At 34.8% G+C, this 22,586-nt stretch overlaps 4 protein-coding genes across 8 annotated transcripts in view; 3 read left to right on the plus strand and 1 right to left on the minus strand.

Moving 5' to 3' along the window:
- Nucleotides 1-4,479, plus strand: part of LOC123865686 (paired box protein Pax-1-like) — a 38,618-nt gene extending 34,139 nt beyond the window's left edge. The window contains exons 3-4 of the mRNA XM_045906887.1: nt 1,370-1,571; nt 3,184-4,479. Coding sequence (XP_045762843.1) covers nt 1,370-1,571; nt 3,184-3,836 — 855 coding nt within the window. The 3' untranslated portion in view covers nt 3,837-4,479. The remainder of the gene's footprint in view (nt 1-1,369; nt 1,572-3,183) is intronic.
- Nucleotides 417-22,564, minus strand: LOC123865685 (structure-specific endonuclease subunit SLX4). Of its 2 annotated transcripts, XM_045906886.1 has the most exons (5): nt 19,936-22,564; nt 19,547-19,860; nt 19,111-19,263; nt 18,421-18,500; nt 417-431 (listed from the first exon to the last, which is right to left on the minus strand). In XM_045906886.1, the coding sequence occupies exons 1-4, from the start codon at nt 22,562-22,564 to the stop codon at nt 18,426-18,428; spliced, it is 3,171 nt and encodes a 1,056-aa protein (XP_045762842.1). In that variant the 3' UTR covers nt 417-431; nt 18,421-18,425. The 2 variants fall into 2 exon arrangements, with proteins under 2 accessions (XP_045762842.1, XP_045762841.1); XM_045906885.1 differs by lacking the exon at nt 417-431 and having other exon boundaries at nt 18,165-18,500.
- On the plus strand, nt 9,013-11,652 carry LOC123865691. Of its 3 annotated transcripts, none has more exons than XM_045906896.1 (4): nt 9,013-9,235; nt 9,899-10,170; nt 10,290-10,547; nt 11,537-11,652. In XM_045906896.1, the coding sequence occupies exons 1-3, from the start codon at nt 9,138-9,140 to the stop codon at nt 10,544-10,546; spliced, it is 627 nt and encodes a 208-aa protein (XP_045762852.1). In that variant the 5' UTR covers nt 9,013-9,137; the 3' UTR covers nt 10,547; nt 11,537-11,652. The 3 variants fall into 3 exon arrangements, with proteins under 3 accessions (XP_045762852.1, XP_045762853.1, XP_045762854.1); XM_045906897.1 differs by having other exon boundaries at nt 11,542-11,652; XM_045906898.1 differs by lacking the exon at nt 9,013-9,235 and adding an exon at nt 9,517-9,554.
- Nucleotides 12,727-17,258, plus strand: LOC123865690 (protein IMPACT-like). 2 transcript variants are annotated; one of them, XM_045906895.1, is made up of 6 exons: nt 12,727-12,912; nt 13,093-13,325; nt 14,076-14,202; nt 14,821-14,924; nt 15,629-15,835; nt 16,417-17,258. In XM_045906895.1, the coding sequence occupies exons 2-6, from the start codon at nt 13,216-13,218 to the stop codon at nt 16,508-16,510; spliced, it is 642 nt and encodes a 213-aa protein (XP_045762851.1). In that variant the 5' UTR covers nt 12,727-12,912; nt 13,093-13,215; the 3' UTR covers nt 16,511-17,258. The 2 variants fall into 2 exon arrangements, with proteins under 2 accessions (XP_045762851.1, XP_045762850.1); XM_045906894.1 differs by having other exon boundaries at nt 12,727-12,862.
- Nucleotides 22,565-22,586: the final 22 nt, after the last annotated feature.

A 22,586-nucleotide genomic window follows, 5' to 3' on the forward strand; every position in this document is an offset into this window, starting at 1 on the left:
CGACTTGACGTCAAGAACGTGGAGTTGTTTTGCTTGATCAATCTTCTTGATGCGCCTGTCAAGTAGCTTGGTCAAGCAAACGGCACTTTTCTCGTAATATCTCGCACACGGTCAAAACTTCACGCCAACCAAAAATATAAAATCGCATCAATCACCGTCAAGCACGTAAATGCTTGACTCAAACATCAAGCAAACTTTGTAAACAGTCAAAATGCTTGACTCAAACAAAAATCTCTGTGCTTGACGTCAAGTCGCTTGACCGTCTCGGAACCCTTAAAGTACCTACACTTTAATTTAAGATCATTATCTTATGAAATCAGTCACAGTCAATTCGGTTCACAAGTAAATAAACAAAGACGCCGCGATGCGGTATATCTGTCCACTTAATTCATTGAAATCTTAATTTCGTCCCGACATTAAAAACAAATTACTTTTTACCGGCATGCGTAAATAAGACGTTTCTCGATAAACAAACATACGCATTAACACAGTCATTAGGCAAAATATACCTCATTGCGATCCGACATCTGCAATAATAATTGTATTTTATGACGATTTAAGCGTCGCAATTCTTGAAAATTATTATTTATCAGCCACAACACCCGTGAAGAATAAATTTTGATTGGTTTTTTTTTTGTTCCTGTAATAAGAAAATTATTATAAGTACCTACTCCTACATAACCTCGATATTGCTAGAGAAATATAATTATTATAATCAATTCTGGTCTTTACCAGATAGTACAGTCGAAAACAAAAAGGCTACTAAAACATTATTCAAAATCATCTGAGTACCTACTTAAAGATTTTTCAGGGTCATATTATATCGGATAGAGACATTTCAGCAGGGAATCCATGATAGAGATATGGAAACAATAGAAGATTAGAATCATAGAAGTAGGTAAGGTACCTGACCACACATACTTAATATCCGCAATAGCAACAAGATTAGGGAAAGTTTAAAGTTGGTAGATGATGTTCAGATCCAATCTACTTTTAGATTTTTTTCTTATATCTTCTTATATTTTATTTTTATTCTTATATTTTATATATATTGTATCTTCTTCTGGCATGTAAAGTACGAAGGTCTATGGGGTTGTTCAAAAAACCTTGGCTTCTTCATAAGATTATATATTTTTTTATAAAAAATATTAGCCATGCTAATCATGACTAGTACTCCCCTTTCCCCTCCAATTAAGCGTAACGCTTGTGCCAGGAGTGGGTACACCAAAATAGTGCAACGGCTGGGGTTTGAACCGCCGAGTTTTCGGAATTCAGTCCGCTCAACCGTTGAGCTATCGAGGCTTCTAAAATTATTTTATTGAGATCTGAGAGGATATATTTTTACTGAAATATGTTTATCTCTTTGCAGCAAGTAGCAACGCCCACAGTAGTAAAGAAGATACTGCGTCTGAAGCAAGAAAACCCAGGCATGTTCGCGTGGGAGATTCGTGAGAGGCTGCTCAGTGCGAGAGTGTGCGAACCACACTCGATCCCGTCTGTGTCGTCTGTGAACAGGATCCTGAGAAACAGTGGACTGGCGTGGAACGAAGATGAAATGCGAAGTGGACACGGTGAGTCAAATCCATCCATACTAATATTATAAATGCGAAAGTGTGTCTGTCTGTCTGCTATATTTTTTCACGGGCCAACCGCTGAACCGATTTTAATGAAAGCAGACTTGGGGTACATCCCGGGGAAGGACATTTTATCCCGGAAAATCGAAGAGTTCCTACAGGATTTTAAAAAAACCGAAATCAACGCGGACGAAGTCGCGGGCATCCTCTAGTTCAAAATATTTTTATTCAATTAGACTTTTACGAGTACTTTTGAATGGTTAAGAATATTTACCACTGGTTTGGAATGTCTTTACCTCAAATATCTAGGTACTTCCTATTGAGTATTTATCTAGCAGAAAAGAAAAGATACTTACCTATTTAAGATTCTAATTGAAATAAGTTTGAGATAATTAAGAGGTAGGTAAACTTTAACTATAGAGCAAAACACTATCTCTGTTGTTTTGTTTTCTATCCCTTAACTACTCTATTATAATATTATGTAACTATTAGTTATCACTCTCTCTCCTTTCTATTATTTTATCATTCTTCTTCTAATGACATAATGATAAAGGAATGATCTATACGAATTACGATAATATAAAATAGTTCTACCTACAATTACACAACAATACCTAAAGGTTTTTTTTATAAATTTCGTTCGTTCCACCTTCAATTGTACGAAACTATCGATCGTAGAATATTATAATATTTACTATTTAGTAATCGGCCAAACACCGTTAATTTCACGAGTGCCCTGTGGATTTGAATTTTTTTAACGAGCTTTGTCGCCCTCCTTATGGGGCAATATATTACACTCATAAGTGTTGTGTTACGAATTACAACATAATTAACGATAATTTTCACTACACTCAGGCGTGTTTTGGATTCAATGAATTTTTATTGAAATGGGAGTTTGACACGTTTAGTTGAATCAATTTATATGTAAATAGATATAGAGAATTTATATGCAAATATAGAGAAGCTTTTAATATTTTTAGTAAAGAGGTTGGTATTAATTTTTTAGCAAACTATCACTGTACCAAATACTTGATGATCCATATGATGATATAGATGATGATACATATGATGAACCCGACTCGGATTAAGTTCTTTAAAAATACTGTCAGAGTTCTTAAATGATTTTCCAGCATAAAAGTAGCTATGTCATTACCGCATGCAAGCTATCTCTGCACCAAAACGCCAAAACAAAGTTTAACAAAGATTAACAACGGTTTCTGAACAGGGCAGCAAAAATTATAATATACTTAGTGAGCATGTTTTAGTGATAGGGGGATCTCCATTATCAATTGCCCTGGGTGTACCTTAATTTGGTTCAATAAAGCCAGCTCTATCGGGACTTTAAGTTAATAATGATCTAAGATTACCTTGGGGTTGTCCAAAATCCTCTGTAGGTACACTTTATCACAGCAGACGGTTCTAATCCAGGACTTAATAATTATGTACTTAGTACTACTTAGGTATGATTTTTGACAACCTAAGGCTTGAAGATGAAAATCTTACCTACTGCTTCTACTTATAAAGAAACAATAGGTAGACGATAATCTGTCTAAAAGCTCATTTTGAGAGGATCTTACCAAAATTGTAATTAAATATTTTCTCTCCTCAGAACCGTTCCCTTCATCGGAGATACCGCCGAATATGGTAGACTACATGGCAATGAAGACAGCGCTACCCACACCAATGCCACAGCAGACCCCGCCGTACTTCGCCCACACAGCAGTCAGAGTCCCTCAAGCTGAACCACACACTTACGACCGAAGACTCGCCACGTCTTGGCTCCTTGCCAACCAAGTCCAAGCCCAAGGCCTCCTCAAACCCTACCCAATTTCCCCTTGGCAAAGAGTCATGATGCCGTATCCAGATTCAAAGAACTTCTCCCCCTACGCCCTAAGTCTACACAGCGACCTTCTAAACAGAATTAATCCCGAAGAAGTAAAATCAGAAAGCTCTGAATACATATCGGTCGAAGCCAGCGACGACAGCACCGACAGACCAGACACCGACGAACCAAAACGATTAAACGAAAAAGAGAAGAAGAAAAACCCTTATTCAATAGAAGAACTATTGAAAAAGCCGGATAAAATAGTGCATTCTAATCCAGTCGGAATCCAGAATTTTCTCCGTCAGCCCAGCGGTAGTATGATTGAATACAGCCACGAGAAAGCTTCTAGTGAACGAAGTTCGCCGGCGAGCTACTGTTCAGTGCAAAGTGTTGTGTCCAATGATTCAGTCAGTTCAGAAATTAAAGCTGGAAATTAAAAACTATTATATTTACAGTCCGGGTTTGTAGTTTCAAGAATGAACCCTTAAGTTACACAACCTGACTGTACTCTAGTCAAAATTCTATGAAATAAGTACTAATAATTTAAAAGTTAGCCATTAAAATGATATCAGCAGAAAAAATAGGTAAATAGATAAGTAATAATATGTGGTATTATAATCATTGCTCGAGATACTATAGTTTTCTTTAATAATTACCTAATTATTGAAAATTAAAAGTTATATCTGCAAATGTCTCTCCAATTCCTAAATCATCAAAAAAATGTCGCCATATTTCATAACAGATAAGTAACATAATTGGATAGGTACTTATTTAACTTATAAGTTAATTTAAAAGTAAGCAAATATTTAAATAAATTATTGTTTAGGTAGTTTATCAAATTATGTAGATTATGTAAATATTTACAATATTATCTATTAGGTATATCTACCTAGTTAATTAAGAGCGGTCAAGGGTGCAGTTGGTGTCACTTAAAAAGGCCTCTGACCTTGTATCTGCGCAGAGGGTGATTTATTAATTTAATAAATAATTGGAAGTAAGAAATGAGGAGCAACGAGAATCGCTTCTCGTTCATCCATCCATCATCCATCATCCAGTCATCGTGGAAGTCGATCCAGTCGTCTTGAGGCCTTTTTGCGTAATACCAAAAGTTATACTCTACCCACAGAAATATTAAGTAAGTATAGGGCTCTCTTTGCTACGTTATACGTAGTCCCAATACAAATGGCAGAGACAAAAATCTCAGTGGTTGTTGAGCATTTTGAGTCCATCAACCAATGACAAACGAAACTATGTTTTCGAATTGAATTTCGAATGTTTTGTGAAAACATTTTCGAATTGAATTTCGAATGTTCTATTAAAACGTGTTCACGATTGGTTGGAATGGTGACTCAAAATGTTAACGCCCACTGAGATTTTTGTCTCTGTCATTTGTATGGGATTACGTAACAGAGAGAGCCCTATACTAACTTATTTCCATGGATAGAGTACAACAGTAATATTTAAAAGTGCCCACGTGCAGATGTCTCATTGCACTGGTCTTAAACCTTATTTCAACTACCATGCAATTTGCGTTATTTGCGACTCTAAAAGCTAACGTGTTTTTTGACTGAACCTATAGAAGGGAAAAAGCTCGTTTCCTTTAGCTAAAAATTATTATGTAAGTAGATTTGTAAATTTTAGTATAAAAAAATGATAGAATAATTAGCAGTATGTAACATGATTCTGTGATATTGTACAATATTAAAAACTCAAGGAAAGTTCAAGCTTAATTGTAAATTAATGTGAACTAATTCTTAAATTCCTTGCATGATTAAAGAAAATATAAATGTATATATAACCTACAGAGTTTTGACTTTTAGCCATTCTATTTTACTTACTTCTAAAATAATGTGAACTGTACACTTAATTATTAAAAAAAAATTACATTAAGTATGATCATGTAAACGGTGTCTATCCGCCTTTTCTGCACGGACAAGGTGGATCCAGCGTATTGCACTTCAGAGGGTAGTGTTAAAAAAAGCTCGGGCCGACATTAAAAATTTTTCGACTTTTGGAAGCTAATTATTTTAAAAAAACCGGCCAAGTGCGAGTCAGACTCACGCACCGAGGGTTCCATACTACCATATACCTATCCTTCTCACATTTTTATTGCTAACAAGTATAAATTAAAAATTTATAACACCCCCGACAAAGTGAAGGTTACAGTAACTAGAAAAGAGCTGATAACTTTCAAACGGCTGAACCGATTTTCTTGGATTATAGCTAAGAACACTCTCGATTAAGCCACCTTTTAAACAAAAAATACTAAATTTTAATCGGTTCATTAGTTTAGGAGCTACGATGCCACAGACAGATACACAGATACACACGTCAAACTTATAACACCCCTCTTTTTGGGTCGAGGGTTAAAAATCAGATAAATTAAGGTCATTCAAGTGTCGATTCTATCACAAATGTCCAACTAGGAAGTCTGTTGATAAACTTCAGTAAGAAGGCTTAATTTAATCTATAGAATTTTCCCTTTAATCGATATTGGACAGATTCTGGATTCTTCGCTTCACCAAGGTATGACACGTTTACATGGTAAACTTAATTTGAAAATTCAGAGTTTCGTACACACAATAGATTGTTGTTCATTTAAACAGCACAATAAACCAAATAGCGAAAATAAAATTACTGTGTTTTATTATCTCCAATTACCTATGTAAGTAGGTACTACTCGTACTCATTTTATTATGTGAATTATTTTCCTGAAAATAGCTTACCATCTAAGCTATTTTTCAGAGCGCAGCTGTTCCCCCTCTGGATTTTGTATAGATACCTGGTACATCCAAACAAAAAGAACTTTTTGCAATACAATATACCACTTTTAAAAATCCTGCGGCGAACCCGCCATTTCCCTTAGCGAGTATTTTCATCGCTAAGGGAAATAATGTTTAGGAATTAGGCATCGCATACGTGCCCAAGTTGGATTCGTTATCATCTTCATTAGTGACGATATTCAGCAAATAGGTACCATTCACCAGCGTTTACTCTTTCATTGTTGCACCCTGCTCAGATAATTAAAATTACAATAATTCCAAAACTACAAAAACGTAAATGGAGGAAGTAGGTATCCGAATTTAATGAATAAGAAGGGATCACATCTAAAGCTGAACTATGGCGCACTTTTTAGATAAGTATAAATAAACAGCAGCAGGACTTTGAAGGTATTGGAATAACGGAGTTAATATAGGTATAGCAGATTTTTTTATCCGAAAACAGTTCTAAAAATTTTACTGGCAATGCCTTATTCCACTGCTACAATTGAGATATTCAGCACACTCAGGCAGATGCATAAAAACGTGGCTAAGATCAACTAATGATGATCGAAGATAGGAATTAAATGCTCATGAGTGTACCTACATAGAAAACTTTTAACGCTATGGGTGATTCTTTCACGTAGGACGTCAAAAACCGTTTTGCTGAAGACCTCGACAGTTACTTATAAAATAGTTGCATGATTAAAGAATTTATATAAAAATTACCTATTTTAATTTGTTATCTATTTGACTAGATGCTTATAAGAAATCTGATTTGCTCCTAAAACCTGGCCTAGAAGCTGGGTATACGCCCATGTAACTTCCTAGTAGGTAGGTAGGATGTTGAGAACGGATTTTTTGTATAATTATTTGCATAAGCGTTCCGAGAATAAATGCAACCTTGCATAGTAACTAATACACGAAAGGGTGAGCTTTGCATTAAATTGCTAACTTTCCTATCGCATATTTCCATAATGCATCTATTATTCGCGTATTTGCATACGACTCTTGCAATTACACAGTGTTATGAAGCACTTAGAATGTGCAATTGTTTGATAGCTTTTGATTTTTATTTTTGGTCCTTCCGCCTCCAAAGGTAAAATGTGTTTTTGGTAGCTTTTGAATAATTTTAATTTTGGATATTTAGGTAAGTACCACTTTTTGGACTTTTTCGGCGAAATTCATTTTTAAATGTAAATTGACACTTTTCCATACATGTACCTCTTTCCTCATACATGAATGTAGTAAAATAATTGTAGTAGGTAAATAATAATTCTTATTTTCTTTATTCAACAAAAATTAGGCATGAAAAATCACGAAAATCCCACACTTTTAGGTAAAATTTTAATAATAGTTCAGGAAATGATTTTGAAGGAGTAATTTAATTAGGAAGATATTTAAGATTACCTAATAAAACAATGCATTAATAGAAAAATAGTTTTTAATGGCATCCTGAAAACTTCCGCTACTATTTTATAGCAATGAGATGTTATCAGCGTCAGTAGACTAGACTAGAAAGTAGTCACTTTCGAGACACGTCCATCGTGCCGAGGGTGCCGAGGATCCACGGTCTGCAATTTAGTATGAAGATACGCAACACGGACGAGGCGGAACCAGTCTGTTTCCGATCTGACTCGGACGCGGCACGCATAGACCACAGAGTACTTTTTACATATGGCATAGACTATACGGTGGCACTGGTCGGGCTCAGCACGGTCTAGCATATAAAATAAATTGTCCCCTATCTCTGTGGCTATTATGATGAGTATTTGGTATTTTTTAAAGTTCGTTGCGTTTCTTCCGATCGTTGTTATTCGTTCGTGTGCAAGATATTTGAATGAAAATAAATGGAAATCACATGGTTTTTTCTTTTTTTTCAAATTTATTTTATGACTAGATATGATATGACTCCTTTAAGGCCTCACATATTATATATATTGCAGAATTAAAGAGGCTCATAAAAGCTAGAATCCAGAGCCGTATCTAAACTGGTTAAGAAATTCACGGTGTCACCTTTTTTTTTCTAGTCGGTGATGGGATGGTGATCATGGTGATGGGTGATGGCAGAAAATATACAGTCCGACAAATGCATAGATTAGACAAATGGTCCGACAAGGCTCACACCTAGTGATTATATTCTCTTCGGCTCACACAGCCTGCCTATAGGTATATGCACAAATCTATTGATCGAAGGTCTGTATCAAAGAATATACTACTCTTGGTCTGTATTATACAACCACAGACACACCACAGAGTACATTGTAAATGTAGACCACAGACCAGTAATCGGATAATCAAAGAGTATGTAATCACTCATAGTGATTATATACTCTTTGATCGGGACTTCGTCTGTGTTGGTGTTAGCTGGCGGGCGTGCTCTGCCTTTTTGGAGTGTTTTTTTTTTTTTTGTTAAAACTGACTGGAAAGCGCTCTAAGGGGGTGCCGTGCGTATGTCGGCGAGCGCCGGCACAGACGGGGTCCATACTTGTATTATGTATAGTTTATCTAACTTATTACAAAACTACAAACTTGACATTGGCTTTTTTTTTTTTTTCTTTAAATCTGGCTTTACTCTGATTAGCCAATGTCAAGTTTGTGATATTTTCAAGTTATTGAATTTATACAAGTATGGACTCCGTCTGCGCCGGCGCCCGCCGACATACGCGCGGCGCCCCCTTAGAGCGCATCCCAGTCAGTTCCACCACTAAAAAACACCAACTAACACAAAAACCAGCCACTCTTAACAAAAAAAACACTCCAAACAAGCACAGCACGCGCGCCAGCAAACGCCATCACAGACGAAGTCCTGACATTGGCTTATCATTGTCAAAGCCAGACGAGAGAGAAAAAAAAAAAACCTCACACTGATCACTCATTTGATTACTGCTCAAATCTCAATGCTATGCTCATTACGTTTTATTCACAAAGTACATTATTAAACTGGTTTTATTTAATAATATAACAACAACCACAACAATGAGCAAAAAAATGAGAACTCGTAAATGTGAAATTTGCAATATAAGAACCGGTAAAGCAGGCATGCTTATGTCAAGATTTCCCAAGGATGAAAAAATGTAAACTGTACCTCTCTTATTGTCATAATCAATACACACTACGAATTCAATCACAGTTTCTTGGCCATCGCCTGTCACTCTGATAATGTTCTAGAAATCCAAGGCTTTCTAGAAATCAGTTGTTGGCACCAGGATAAATTTTACTTTGAAAACATACTAAAGTATATAGTATCATCATCATCATGATTGATCTATCACCAGCCCTCTCCTGAGCCTGTATCTTCTCTCAGAATGAAGAGTTTAAGCCATAGTCCAGTGCGGATTGGCAGACTTCTTCACACACCTTTGAGAATGTTATGGAGAACTCTCAAGCATGCAGGTTTGCTTTCAACAAGAAAGTGATATTTAAAATCTTAAAACACACACAACTCTGAAAGTAAAGAGTTGCATCCAAGGATCGCACCTCTAACTTCCTGAATAGGAGGCAGACATCTTAACTGCTTGTATCAGGTTGTTTGTTAAAGATTTGATTCTTGAAATTGTATCATTTTCATCAATCATCCACTCGCTGATTGATCAAAATACTGTACTGTACTGTTTGGGTCATCAGGCATGAAAATAGACTATAGAACTAGAAAATAATAATAGAAATAAAAAAATACAATAGAAAGTAATATCATGAAATAAAAAATCTTACTCAAATATAACATTTTAACTTTCCAGTTGTAAAGAGTGGGTAAGAGTTACTGGAGAAGAAGACTTGGCATACATCCCTATAGAAAAACTGAATACATTAAAATTTGTATGTGAAGGTCATTTCAAGTATAAGGATTTTTGCCGTAAAAAGACAAAATTAAAAAAAAAAGCAATACCCTCATTAAACTTGACTTCTAAACCGTTAGGGGATGATATACTGGCTGATTTCCCTCTCCACATGTGGAAAAGTAATACACCAGAAAAAAAATCACAGGAGGAACATAATTATTTTGAAAAGAGTAAGTAAGTATTTAAATTTAGTAAAATTATTACAGCAGGTATGTACTTATAGTATATTTTCTAATATTTTACTGAAATTGTAGTAGTAATAAAAATTTAAGTCGCATTTGTATTTCAGTACAACCTACTAGTAGATGTGGGAGTACTCCTTTGGAGACTGGTCATGAAAGGGGAAGTCCCACTTTAGATACTGGTTGTGAAAATGGAAGTGCCACTTCAAACGCTGCGCCAACTCAAGAGAAATTAAGCAGCCCTAGTGAACCTATGCAGAACCCTCCACATGTAATATGGGATTACTCAGGCGGAATACTGCAATTAATTATGTTCCCTGTTGAGCCGGGGTGTGTCATAAAATTCGGAGCCCAAGGCCAATAAGGTTTGTTACCACATAATATTAAAGAAAAACTTGAATATATCTAAAAGAGCAGAAAATAATAATACCTATCAGAAAATACGTTTTTTTTTTTAGTTTATACAGTCAACGCTTATTTTTACCCATAACCAAAGTGAAAGTAAGCATCAGGAAATCAGCATCCAGATCAATAATTCTTACTAGATTCAAAAAAAATTGAATGTAATTGAAATTAAAATAAATGTACATCTCAATTAAAACTAAATTAAGTACTTACTTAATTAAATTAATATGAATATATTGATATTGATTCATCATTAAACACAAGCGCAGGTGAGCGAAGTGAAAGCGAAATTTTTAAAACATGATCCTGATGTTACTCTAAGCTCTTTTCAAAAATTTTGTTTAGGCCTTCAACTCTTCCTTTTTTAAATACTATTTCAAACTGATTAGGGTATTGACAAGAAAAGGAATTTTTAAGATTTGGATGCTGGAGACTAAATAAATAAAAATATTTTTTATTCAATTAAACTTATACAAGTACTTTTGAATCGTCAAAAGCATCTACCACTGGCGTCATCGTCGGGTTAATCTACCTCTGTGCATAAACAAATGAAGCTCCAGTGGAGTGCAAATAGTTTCCACCGACCACCTCGCTGTGCTTGCACCTGCCTATCTATACTTTGTTTTAATAAATAAAATTAAAGTGTCTGTCTGTTTGAACGGGCTAATCTTCGAAATGGCTAAACCTATTTTGACGGGACTTTCACAGACAAATACAGGGTTAACCAAGGAGTAACATAGGCTACTTTTTTAACCGACTTTGAAAAATGGAGGAGTCGTGATGAAGGACTCCCATAGCTGGGTGAGCCCTATGGTATACATTACTGCTGAGTGATGGGGCACAAACTCATCACAGCCAAGCATGAATTTAGTTAATACAGAACTGTACCTACTACAATTATATTAATCTTATGATAAATTAATCACCTAATCTTTGTTTGTCTATTCAGGGAAGCTACAAGCCCGGCCGGTGCATGGTGAATTCATGAAGCTTGTAATTGCTCCACACATTTAGTTGATAAAGTTTTAATAATAAGTTTTGAAAAATTAAAAGCAATTTATATGATCTCAAATTGTTTAATTCACCTACTTTAATAATATGTTTTAACTAGATGATGCCCGCTGCTTCTCCTGTGAGACTTTTAAAAATCCTGTGAGAACTTGATTTACCAGGACAAAGATAGCAGTAGCCTGTCTCTGAAATGCAAGGTATCTCTGTACCAAATTTCGTAAAAACCTTAAAATGGATGTTTCTATAAAAACCCCATTGGCTCACCATGATTTAGGAATGCAGCATCAGGATTGAGGAGTTAGAATCCGAATTTTATGGAACAATGTCGCAGTTTCTAAAAAAAAATTACGCAAATCGATTCAGAAATCTCGGAGATTTCGGTGTGCATACTACATACATACACAGGTTGAAAAACAACTGGTGACTGGTCCATTTTTGAATTTTTGGAAGGCGGTTAAACTAGTGGGAGTCGCTTCGCTCTGTTTAAAAGTAGATCGAGTGTACGTAGCATTCTCCATTGACGTTTGATACGTTTGTAAAGTTACCCGTGGCTACTGGCGTCTACAAAGTTGGTGATTCTGTCTAAGAGTTCTGAGTACAAGTACGACAAGGATCTTTTGGCGTGTGGCCAAATTGGAACTAACGCCGCCATCTTGTTAAGTATGACGCCTGCGCGTAGCGCCTGTCCCCTTATACGGTGTTGCTAAGTAAAAAATCTGAAATTCACATTTTTTTTAGCCATTCTATACCTAACGATATATCTTGATAATAGATGCAGCATAAATGTGTCTGAATCTTATAGCTATATTGAGCAATAGTTATTATAATATTTGAGCAAGTAAACATGATGGGTTACAGATCCATGACTTATTAATGGTTTTTACTATTTTTTTCGATGTGGAAACAGGGATGGCTTTCCCGGCTTCTCTTTTAGTTACAATTAGATAAAACCATGGATAAAACACTTGATTTTCAACATTGACATTTTCAACATATTCCAAGAAGATTTTATATGCTGGCAGCCTTTGTTACTACAACTACGGGGTCAACTGTCAATGTCACAAATCAAGAGCCAAAAGATCCTTGTCCATAGAGTAAAGTAATTTCATAAAAATCTGGTAACACGGGTGGAAACTTCAAAAACTTTTTTTCAGTCGGTGGTCAAAAAATAATGAAAAACAAATAAAAATATATAAATTGATACATTTGAAGTACTATCATTTAGCAAACTGCCGAAATGGAATCAGACAATTTATCGAAACAAGTATGTACTTACTTACTTAACCAACTTTGCTTTCACATGAAAGAAAATAAGTAAGTATGTACCTACCTACCCACTTCGAATTTCTTATATTCTATATTCCATATCCTAAGCTCCTTAAGGCTTCTCCAAAATAATTAGCAAAATAGTACAAAATCATAGTAGGTAATTGTGCTGAGGCAGGCGAAATGAGAAGATTAGATTGGTTCACAATTTTTTTTTTACTTTGTTAGATTGAAGAGGTTGAAGCATTAAGTTCGATTTACGGTGAAGACTGGACGATAGACAGTGAGGCTACAAAGTCGTACAATATAAAAATCAAAGATGATAAAAATGAAGTCATTTTGTATGTAACTATGCCTGAGGGCTACCCGAGTCAAAGCCCACCTAAATATGAAGTTTCAGCCCCATGGATGGATAGAAAAGTCAAAGAAAACCTTCATTATTGCCTGGATGAGATTTATTTGTAAGTGTAATATTGATACCTCTATATACTTAGGTATCTCAGACAATCATCATCGACATCCCATCACAGGCTTACTAAGCTGAACACAGGTTTCCTTTCAGAAGGAAAAGCGCTTGACAAATAATCCACCCTGCTGGCCAAGTGCAGATAGGCAAACTTAACTAATACCATAGAGAACATTTTGGAGAACTCAGACATGCAGGTTTCCTCACAATGCTGATGTTATCCTCCACAGTTAAAGTAATTGATATAATATGTATAGTAATTACTTAAAACACACAACTCCAAAAACTTAAAAGGTGGATTGAACCATGATCCCCCCTCATTAAGAGGATGAACTCTTAACCACTAGGCTATCAGTTATCACCACGTGAAACATCGTGCACAACTTTTACTTTTAATCCACAAGTTTATATTTAATTGATTTATAATTTACTAGCTAATGCCTAGCATGCCTTGTGACTTGCACACCGTCTATCATAATAATGTTGATAGAACTGTTAAAAACTTTCCAGCAAGTGCTAACAACAATTGTACAAAGTTTTAATCAGATGAATGATGCCTGAATGAATATGTAGCAAACAGACAGACAAACATTAATTTTTATATGTATAACTTTGCTTGATCACTTTTGAAACCAGAATGCAGCTCTGTTGCCATTGTTAGTTGGATTTATTCAGAACCCATTAGAGCAACTAAATTCAGATTATAATAAAATAGCTATAAGGAATTTGTTTTTATAATTTTCAGAGATAATTTAGGTGAAACAATCATATTTCAATGGGTTGAGAAAATCAGGGAAATATTACAGACTATAAGACCTGTGGAATCTGCAAAGGAAAAGATTTTGATTGAGGAAACTTTAGATCTGTCTCAGGTAAGTTATAAAATTAAATTGAATCCATTAATTTACATTAGTTAGCGACCATAGTTAGAAATTAAATCACAGACCTTTGAATTGGCCATGAGATGTGATTTCTAACAATGGGCTTCATATGAAAGCTCAGTCACTCAGGCGATGGAGAGAGCTCTGTTTGTAGTTTCTTGTGGCTGAGTTTGCTATGGGCTCTTCTCAGACTAGGGCGCGTTTGGAACCCTCGTAGCTTTAGTTTTAAGTTTACGTAATTAATTATTTATCACCACTATATCATACAGATATAACAATTCTGACCATCAAAAGTAATACAATAGTACCTACTTTGAATAAATGATTTTGACTTTAAATTAAGAGAACTAGTGTAACCAACATAGTTCAACGGGTTGCTAAGCTTACGTGGCAATGAGCGGGGCACATAGTTTGAAAAACCAAAAGACTTTGGGTGCCCTTGTAGCTTTAGTTTAAAGTTGGCGTAATTAATTATCACCATTAATTTATCAATTTTTTATTATTTTCTTGTACAAAATGTACAAACTTAGTTTAGCTATTAAATTTATTTATTTGGCCTCTCAATTCGATAAACCCATTCTATAGTGAGTATAAAATACACATTTTCAGATAGAAATCAGTTGTCCGGAGATTACTCATGGTGAAGTGATAGTTGACAGAAAGAGTTCATTTCAAGGGCATGCAGCTGAAGTTCACAGCATTGATGATATTAAGTATGTAAAAGACCTTACTAACTTACCTTATTAACTGTTATGAAAGGTTGTGGCGTCAAGTTTCACTCTGCTAAATACCTAATATTAATTCATGCTTACATAAACTATAGCATAAGACAATACAACATTGTAAAACAAATAACCTAAAGTCATACTCCTTTTTAGAGTTCTGTATCTTCAGGGGAAAAAAGAAATCCTTATAGGACCACTTCTTTGTCTGTAGAGACAGACAAAGAACTGATCCTATAAGGATCTGTTGTGTTGTGGTCTGTCAAGGGAATCAAAACCTATAAGGGTACATTACTTCCTGTTGATCATCAACATCATGAAATTTGGCAGGTAGCAATACCTTATTAGCACAAGTAAAAAGAAAAATCTGAATTTGTGGTTACATCACAAAAAGTGTTATTTTAGGTATGATGTTGGTAAGATGGAACCCTTTGTGCTGGTTTCTTAACAAATTAAAGATATTTGAAATTGTAATTTAGTGAAGTTTGCCTTAAAGGCAATATTTTATATAATTTTGTAGTTTCTTATACATGGTTTATTTACGCACAATATACCCTCAAAATTTGGCTAAAAAGAGATGTTAAACTTTATGCAGATCCTTATATTATCAGCTAAGTGTGAAGTTTACAGACTTCTGGAGTACCAAAGTTATTTTGCCCATTACAACAGCTGCAGTATTCTGTTTGTATTCACAGTGCGGTATTAGCTAAACTGAAGCAAAACAAGAAGATACGTAATGCAACACACAACATGTATGCATATCGGATAGAAAAGAAGACTGAAAAAGGCACAACCATGGTGCAAGACTGCGACGACGACGGCGAGGCACACGCGGGCGGCAGGATGCTGCATCTCTTGCAGATCTTGGACCAGAAGAATACTTTAGTAGTTGTTTCTAGATGGTAAGGTGTTTCTTTTTATTTTTATTCAGATACAAATAAGCTCTTGACTGCAGTCTCACCTGGTGGCAACTGATGATGCAGTCTAAGATGGAAGCGGGCTAATCTGGAAGGGGTATGCCAGTTTTTATTGAACCCATACCCCTTTGGTTTCTTCACAACCATAGACAAAAAGAAACCACCATAAAGCTGTAGGTATTTTTGTATTCACATAAATTGCAATTTGCCGTATTTTGTTCCATTTATTGGAAAATCTGATAGTAAATCAATCAATACATATAAAAGAGAAGTCCTGATTCACTTCAAGTTTGCCTTTTGTACAAATTTTTGTGTTGTGCAATTAAGAGTCACTATGTACTGTTAAGTCTCTAAAAATAAAATTTGCAGAAGTAAAAATGTGCCAAATCTTTGAGCCCCTGTAACTTTAAAACTACACATTTTTACAAAAATCAGGCAAACTACAGAATTATGTATTATTAGTTTCTAGAATAAGTATGTCTTAAATTTCATTGAGTTTGGTTAAAATTACCATTAAATGGAGCAACCTACGAACTCCTTTTAATATAGAATTATTTTACATTTAGGTACGGCGGCATTCAACTGGGTCCTGACAGATTTCGACACATCAACAACGCGACTCGACAAGTCATCCAACAGGCTGGGCTTTTGAAGAAATGACACAAAATGTAACATTGCGTGGCGCCTAGGACACGCCCCTAGCTAAAACTGCACGCCAAAAGGCATGAGAAAACACATTAGTTATGTGTAAAAAAAGAATGTTAATACAATATGCATGTAGCTACATCATTTTGTATATTATGTATATTAAAAGCTGATTCTCTACAGAATTTATATGAAATTAAATGAAATCTATTATTTAATTAAGTATATCTTTGTTCCTTTGCAAATTAGCGCGTGGCAGTCTATTTTTAACCCCCGACCCAAAAAGAGGGGTGTTATAAGTTTGACGTGTGTATCTGTGTATCTGTGTATCTGTCTGTGGCCTCGTAGCGCCTAAACGAATGAACCGATTTTAATTTTGTTTTTTTTTGTTTTGAAGTATATTATGAGTAATTTGAAATGTTAAAATAAACCTTATTTCAATGTCCTAAAACTCTAATTGAAATACGATTACTCTGTCCTGGTCTGTGTTAATGGACCCTAACTGTAATAAGGAACAGTTTCGTGATTTACTTTAGCTATTTATGATCTGATACTTCAGTAAGAAGCATTTAAATTAAATTAATTAATTATTTTAGTTATAAAATAGATTTTGATGTAATGATTTTGTACTAAAGAATAGTTTCAGCACACAGTGCTGAATGAAATGATTAGTAATGTTGTTTTTTTATTTAATTTATGTACCTACCAATTAAAATGCATTAATTATGGTACTGTTTTGATTATAAAATTGTTTTTAATGTTATCATATTTGTTTTATTTAATATTTACTCATTGATCTTAATTAGTACACATAGCAGGAATATTTCAGACAAAAATGATGTTCTATGAAGCTGATATGGTCACAGTACACATATAAACTCGGAAATGGAATGTCATTGTATCACTTCGCCGTCAACCTAACCCCCGTCTACATACTGCCCGTGTGGCATGGGAAGAAGCGAGGAACGGAGGCAGAGACGTAGAGTGGCCGCGTTACTCGCATACTCCTCGTTCATGCCCATCGCTCCCTATTTTGTCGGTAAGTATGCAATCGCGTTGCAACGGCAAGCGACCTACTCGTAGTGCGGCGCGTCGCGATTAATTACGCGAGTAGACCAGTGTGTGGACGGGGGGGTAAACGGATTAGCAGCTCCAGTACGTCGACTCTGCTATGGCTACTGTGACGCCGTGCTTACGGCTCGCCGACCGCACAGTTCACACAGGCAAGCGTGGAACAAGAGTGTATGCGCGAGGAACTGCAAGTTGCCGTGAGCTTGTCCCGAGGTGATTAGTGTGCTTTGCAGTAAGGAGTTTCATCCGAGAGTCCGACAAGGCTCTTTTGGCACTTGAGTGAGGGCGCAATGAGTCGCATTATGCCGACACAGCGAACTATCAAAGTGCACTTCTCTAGATGGCGGCTTTAGTTCCGATTTTGGCCACGCGCCAAAAGAGCCTTGTCGGACTGTAGCAGTCTGTTACCTAAATCAGTAATCCCCAAAGACAAACACTTCTACAAATGACAGAGCCAAAAATTTGAAATTTCACCGGACGTTAACCATTTTGAGTCGCCAAACTAAACTATGTTTTCGAATTAAATTTCGAAAGTTTTTTTTTGAAACATTGTTGAATTGAAATGTTTTTTGAAAATATGTTTGTGATTTTTGGCTCGTGTCATTTGCATGGGATTACGTAATGAAGAGAGCGCTATCCTACTAACTTCTTTCCGTGGATAGATATAGTAATATTATAATTGTTTACATTCCCTGGACTTATTTTTATTTTTTTATTTTAAGACAGACTTGCTGTGACAGTGCACTGTCGCAATACAGAAATCATGATTTGTTATAATTAAAAAAGTCATTTTTGTAAATGTTATAAAATATTATATTATTTATATTCCAAGTAGGTAGTCTAGATCTAACAATAAATGCTATGATTTTTTATTTCTTGAATTGTCAGCCGTCTTCACTGTGATACATTTTCTATCCATGAATTTTAATAGATCCTGAAAGACAAACAAATTGTTTAGTGTTTCTTGCCATAGCAGTGGAAAGGTTTCTTAAAATAAAATGTTTTAATAAGGTCTAATGAACCTATAATTATTTTTTCGAAAAAAAAAAATTAATTGGTCAGTGCAGGGTATAATTCCATGGCCATAGTTATTTCTAATTTATATTAATATACATATATAAAACTTTACTTTCCCAAACATGTGACTATAAATAAATGCAGACATAGTAATATTTACAGTTTAAGTTTATAAAACACTAGATGATGCCCACGAGTTATTCCGCGTGCGTGGATTTTTAAAAATCCTGTGGAAACTCTTTTTTCCAGGATAAAAAGTTGTCTATGTCAATTTCCGGGATGCAAGCTACGCCTGTACCAAATTTAATATAAATCGGTTAGATGGATGGGCCTTTGGTTATCCCGTGGGAACTCTTTGATTTTCCGGGGTAAAAAGTAGCCTATGTCCGTCCCTGGGGTGGAAGCTAACTCTATACCAAACATCAAAATCGGTTAAACTGCTGGACCGTGATAAGCTAGCAGACAGACAGACAGACACACTTTCGCATTTATAATATTATAGTATGGATGATAAAGCAAGTTCATACCTTAGGATTGTACCTGTATCCAGTGGCAACCAGGTCTTTATGTATGACATCAATGTTCACAGGTTCATAACGCAATATAGCCTCCCTTAGCCGCCGCCGACATGACACATAGTTGTGGAAAGCCACATGTAAAGGAACCTTACATGAATACACCTGAAATGGTTATTTAATGTTAACATATTTAATTCAATAGTGCCATAATATGCACGTATTTTCTGAAAAAAATCTTCCAACACACAATTTAGTCAAAATTGAGATTTTATGGAGAAAGATATGTCGTATCGAAAAAGGAAAATATATGGATGCTTCTTTTGCGATACAACCTGTCATTTTACTGCAATCGCTCAGCTGTAATCAATTTTTTAATATTTCAATTTTGCCTTGATTGTAGGTTAGAATGTTTTGCAGAAAATATGCCCATACAAAAATATATTACCTTAGCTTTCTCCCTTTTCTGAAAGAACCAATCTTCAGTATTACATTCAATATTTCGGATATCTGGCTGCTCGGTTGTAATAGCATATAAATCATTCTCTATATTCACTTCAGGTATGGGTTGTATAGGATTAACAGTAGCTTTAGATATCTTGTTTATAAAATGTAAAAGTTCACTTTTAGATGTCTTTTTTGGTGAACTACATTTTTTGTCTCCATCATCCCTCTTTTGCCGTTTGGATGGTGACAGACAATCGTCATGCGACTCTACTACTGGGTGAGTTTGATTGTACAGATAAGTTAGTAATTGTATAGCTGTAAGAGAAAATAGATCTGTATTTTCAATTGTTAAAATGCAATTACGATTAAATAGTTATGCAGAACTTATACCTCTTTTTCTCTTGAAAGGTTTGAGTCCATATTTTTCCAATTCCTTGTGTCTTTCAGGTGTAGACATTGATGCATAGTCCAGCATAGGAGTTACTTCATTAGTTTTTATTATGTACTCGCCATTTTTGGGCGTATTTAATATACTCTTATTATTTTCTTTTGGAATAGTTATCACATTAGATGTTTCACTATTAAAATTTAGTTTTTGTGATTGAGACTGTTCTTTATGTGGGCTAATAATATTCTCTTTAAGTAAGTTACTTTCGCTCAATGATCTTTTTTTTGATGTAGAGAAATGGCAGCTTTTTCCTATTGATTGATTTTTATAATGTGAAAAGTCATTCATAACTGAAACATCTCTGAAGTCGAAATTCTCATATTTAGACTGATGTACAGAATAATTAAATTCTTTGTCTGAAATTTCAAATACTTCTGAGCTCTTACTAGGATTTGATACAGTATCAAGGTTTGGATTAAAAGCATCCTCTTTTAGGGAACTATTTTCATCGTTCATAGCTATAGAACACCTAAAGTCAGTATTCATACAATGTTTAGATTGATGTAAATCATAGTTTGATTCATTTTCCAAACATTCAAATGCTTTTGAAGTTTTATTAGGATTTGAGGCAATGTCTTTGTTGGCGTCCTTTTCTAATGAACAACTTACATATCTGCAATCATTAGATTTCTTTATGTATTCACTGCCAATTACTTCATTGATTTCATCATAATCTATTGACATATTGTCTCTTTTACCGAGACTAGTTGAATAAGTTGAATAATTTGAAATAGGTTGATTTGTCAACATCTCGCCTTGTGATGAGTTAGAACTCTGAGTTAAGTCTAATTCACCTGGTTGATGTTCAACTAGTTCATTTACATATTCACTAACTTCACCTATATTTTGAAGAGTACTTTTATAACCATAGTTGCTTTCATAGGTATTGTTGTATAAATGATCTTTGAAACTATTTCCTGACCTTTGATCTTTACCTTTTTCACTACTGGAGTTGGCTTCATTGTTGTCAATGTCATCAGTACATATTGATTCAGGGAGATCTCTTAGAGTCAAATTTTGCTTTTGTGGTTGCATTTTCAAACTATCATACACTAGTACTGTTGTATCATCATCCACCAGTATTATTGTATCATCAAGAGAATAATTTTTTTCAGTATAAATTATTTTCGCTGGCAATGGATCATAATCTTTAACTTGAGTAAGATCCATAACTTCAATATTTTTATTTTGAGAGAGAATGTCATCATTTTGTTTATCTGACTCATTTGAGCTCTGTGTAAGGTCAATGTTTTCAACATTTATTTGTTTTGAGCTAGTAGAAGAAACACATTCAGTTATTTCCATCAAATCATTAGACTTCCTGCTAGTGATACTAATTTCATTATTAGTATGAAGCTTTGTCTTAGCATGTAAATCAGAAGAGTCAATATTTACACATTCTGTTAAATCCATACAATATGTGTGAATATTGTCACCCTTTGAAAGTGTTTGTCCAGAAAGCTGCACATCATTATCTGGAGATTCCATTACTGCAGATACTTCATCATCAAAAAGATCTGGAGAAACACATCTTATCTGTGAGACTGACATGGTATTCAAGTTTGTATAACAACTGGTTTCATTTAATGCAATATTTTCTGTGATTAATTTAATTCCATTTAAATTATCTATGTGCCCAACTTCATTTTCTAAGGGTTTAGATTCATGACATTCTAAATGGTCAGTTTTATCTATAGTAGTCCTATTATTATGTATAATATCTTGGTTTTTATTAGTAACTATCTGTTGTGCTGCAAATATTGTTCCACTTAATATGCAATCTAATTCATGTTGGTTACATATTATATCATCAAAGTTAATGTCAATAACTTCAACTGTAGGACTTAAAGGTCTACCAGGTATTTCAGACCAATTTCTTAAAAGACAATTTTTATGACATGATTTTTCAAATAAATCTGTTACATAGTAAACATCATCATTTTTTATGTGCTCGTAAGCAATATTTGTTGCTTTGTAAAAAAGCTCTTTGTCAGAATAATCACATTCAAAGACTTTTGTAGATTCAAAGATGTTTCTCGCTAATACTTCAGAATACTTATCAGAGATAATCTGTTGTCTTTCTGTTTCAGATGTCAGCAATAGTTTATACTGTTTCTTGTATCTTTTTCTTCTATTTGTCTCTGTTATTTTTGTTTTGGGAACTCTGAATCCATATTCTTCTAAAGTTGTTTTAATTTTTAGTATTCTCTGTTGAGATGTCAACTGCTCGGTGCTGTTAGATTCTATATCTGAGCTGTTCTCTTTCTTTACATCATGATGTGACTTTGATAGTGCAATAGCTAGTTGTAGTTCCTCAGAATCTACATCAACACCTACTTGCTTGCATATTTTGTTAAAATCGTTTGAATAAGCCAACACATCATTTTCTTGTTTTTTGATCAGGGCTCGTATATCTTTCTGGCCTCGTGTATGTTTTGGTTTCTTAGTATTTCTAGTTTTCTTCACATTCTTTGGACCAGTATTATACTTCTTTTTTTCCTTAAAGTCCGATAGACTATCATCCATTCCAGTTCCAGGCGAGAAATATTTGCTTACTACTTTGTTAGGCATTCACTGGCAAGCAAAAACAGTC

The sequence above is a fragment of the Maniola jurtina genome, chromosome 5, assembly GCF_905333055.1.
Source record: "Maniola jurtina chromosome 5, ilManJurt1.1, whole genome shotgun sequence".
Taxonomy (NCBI): domain Eukaryota; kingdom Metazoa; phylum Arthropoda; class Insecta; order Lepidoptera; family Nymphalidae; genus Maniola; species Maniola jurtina.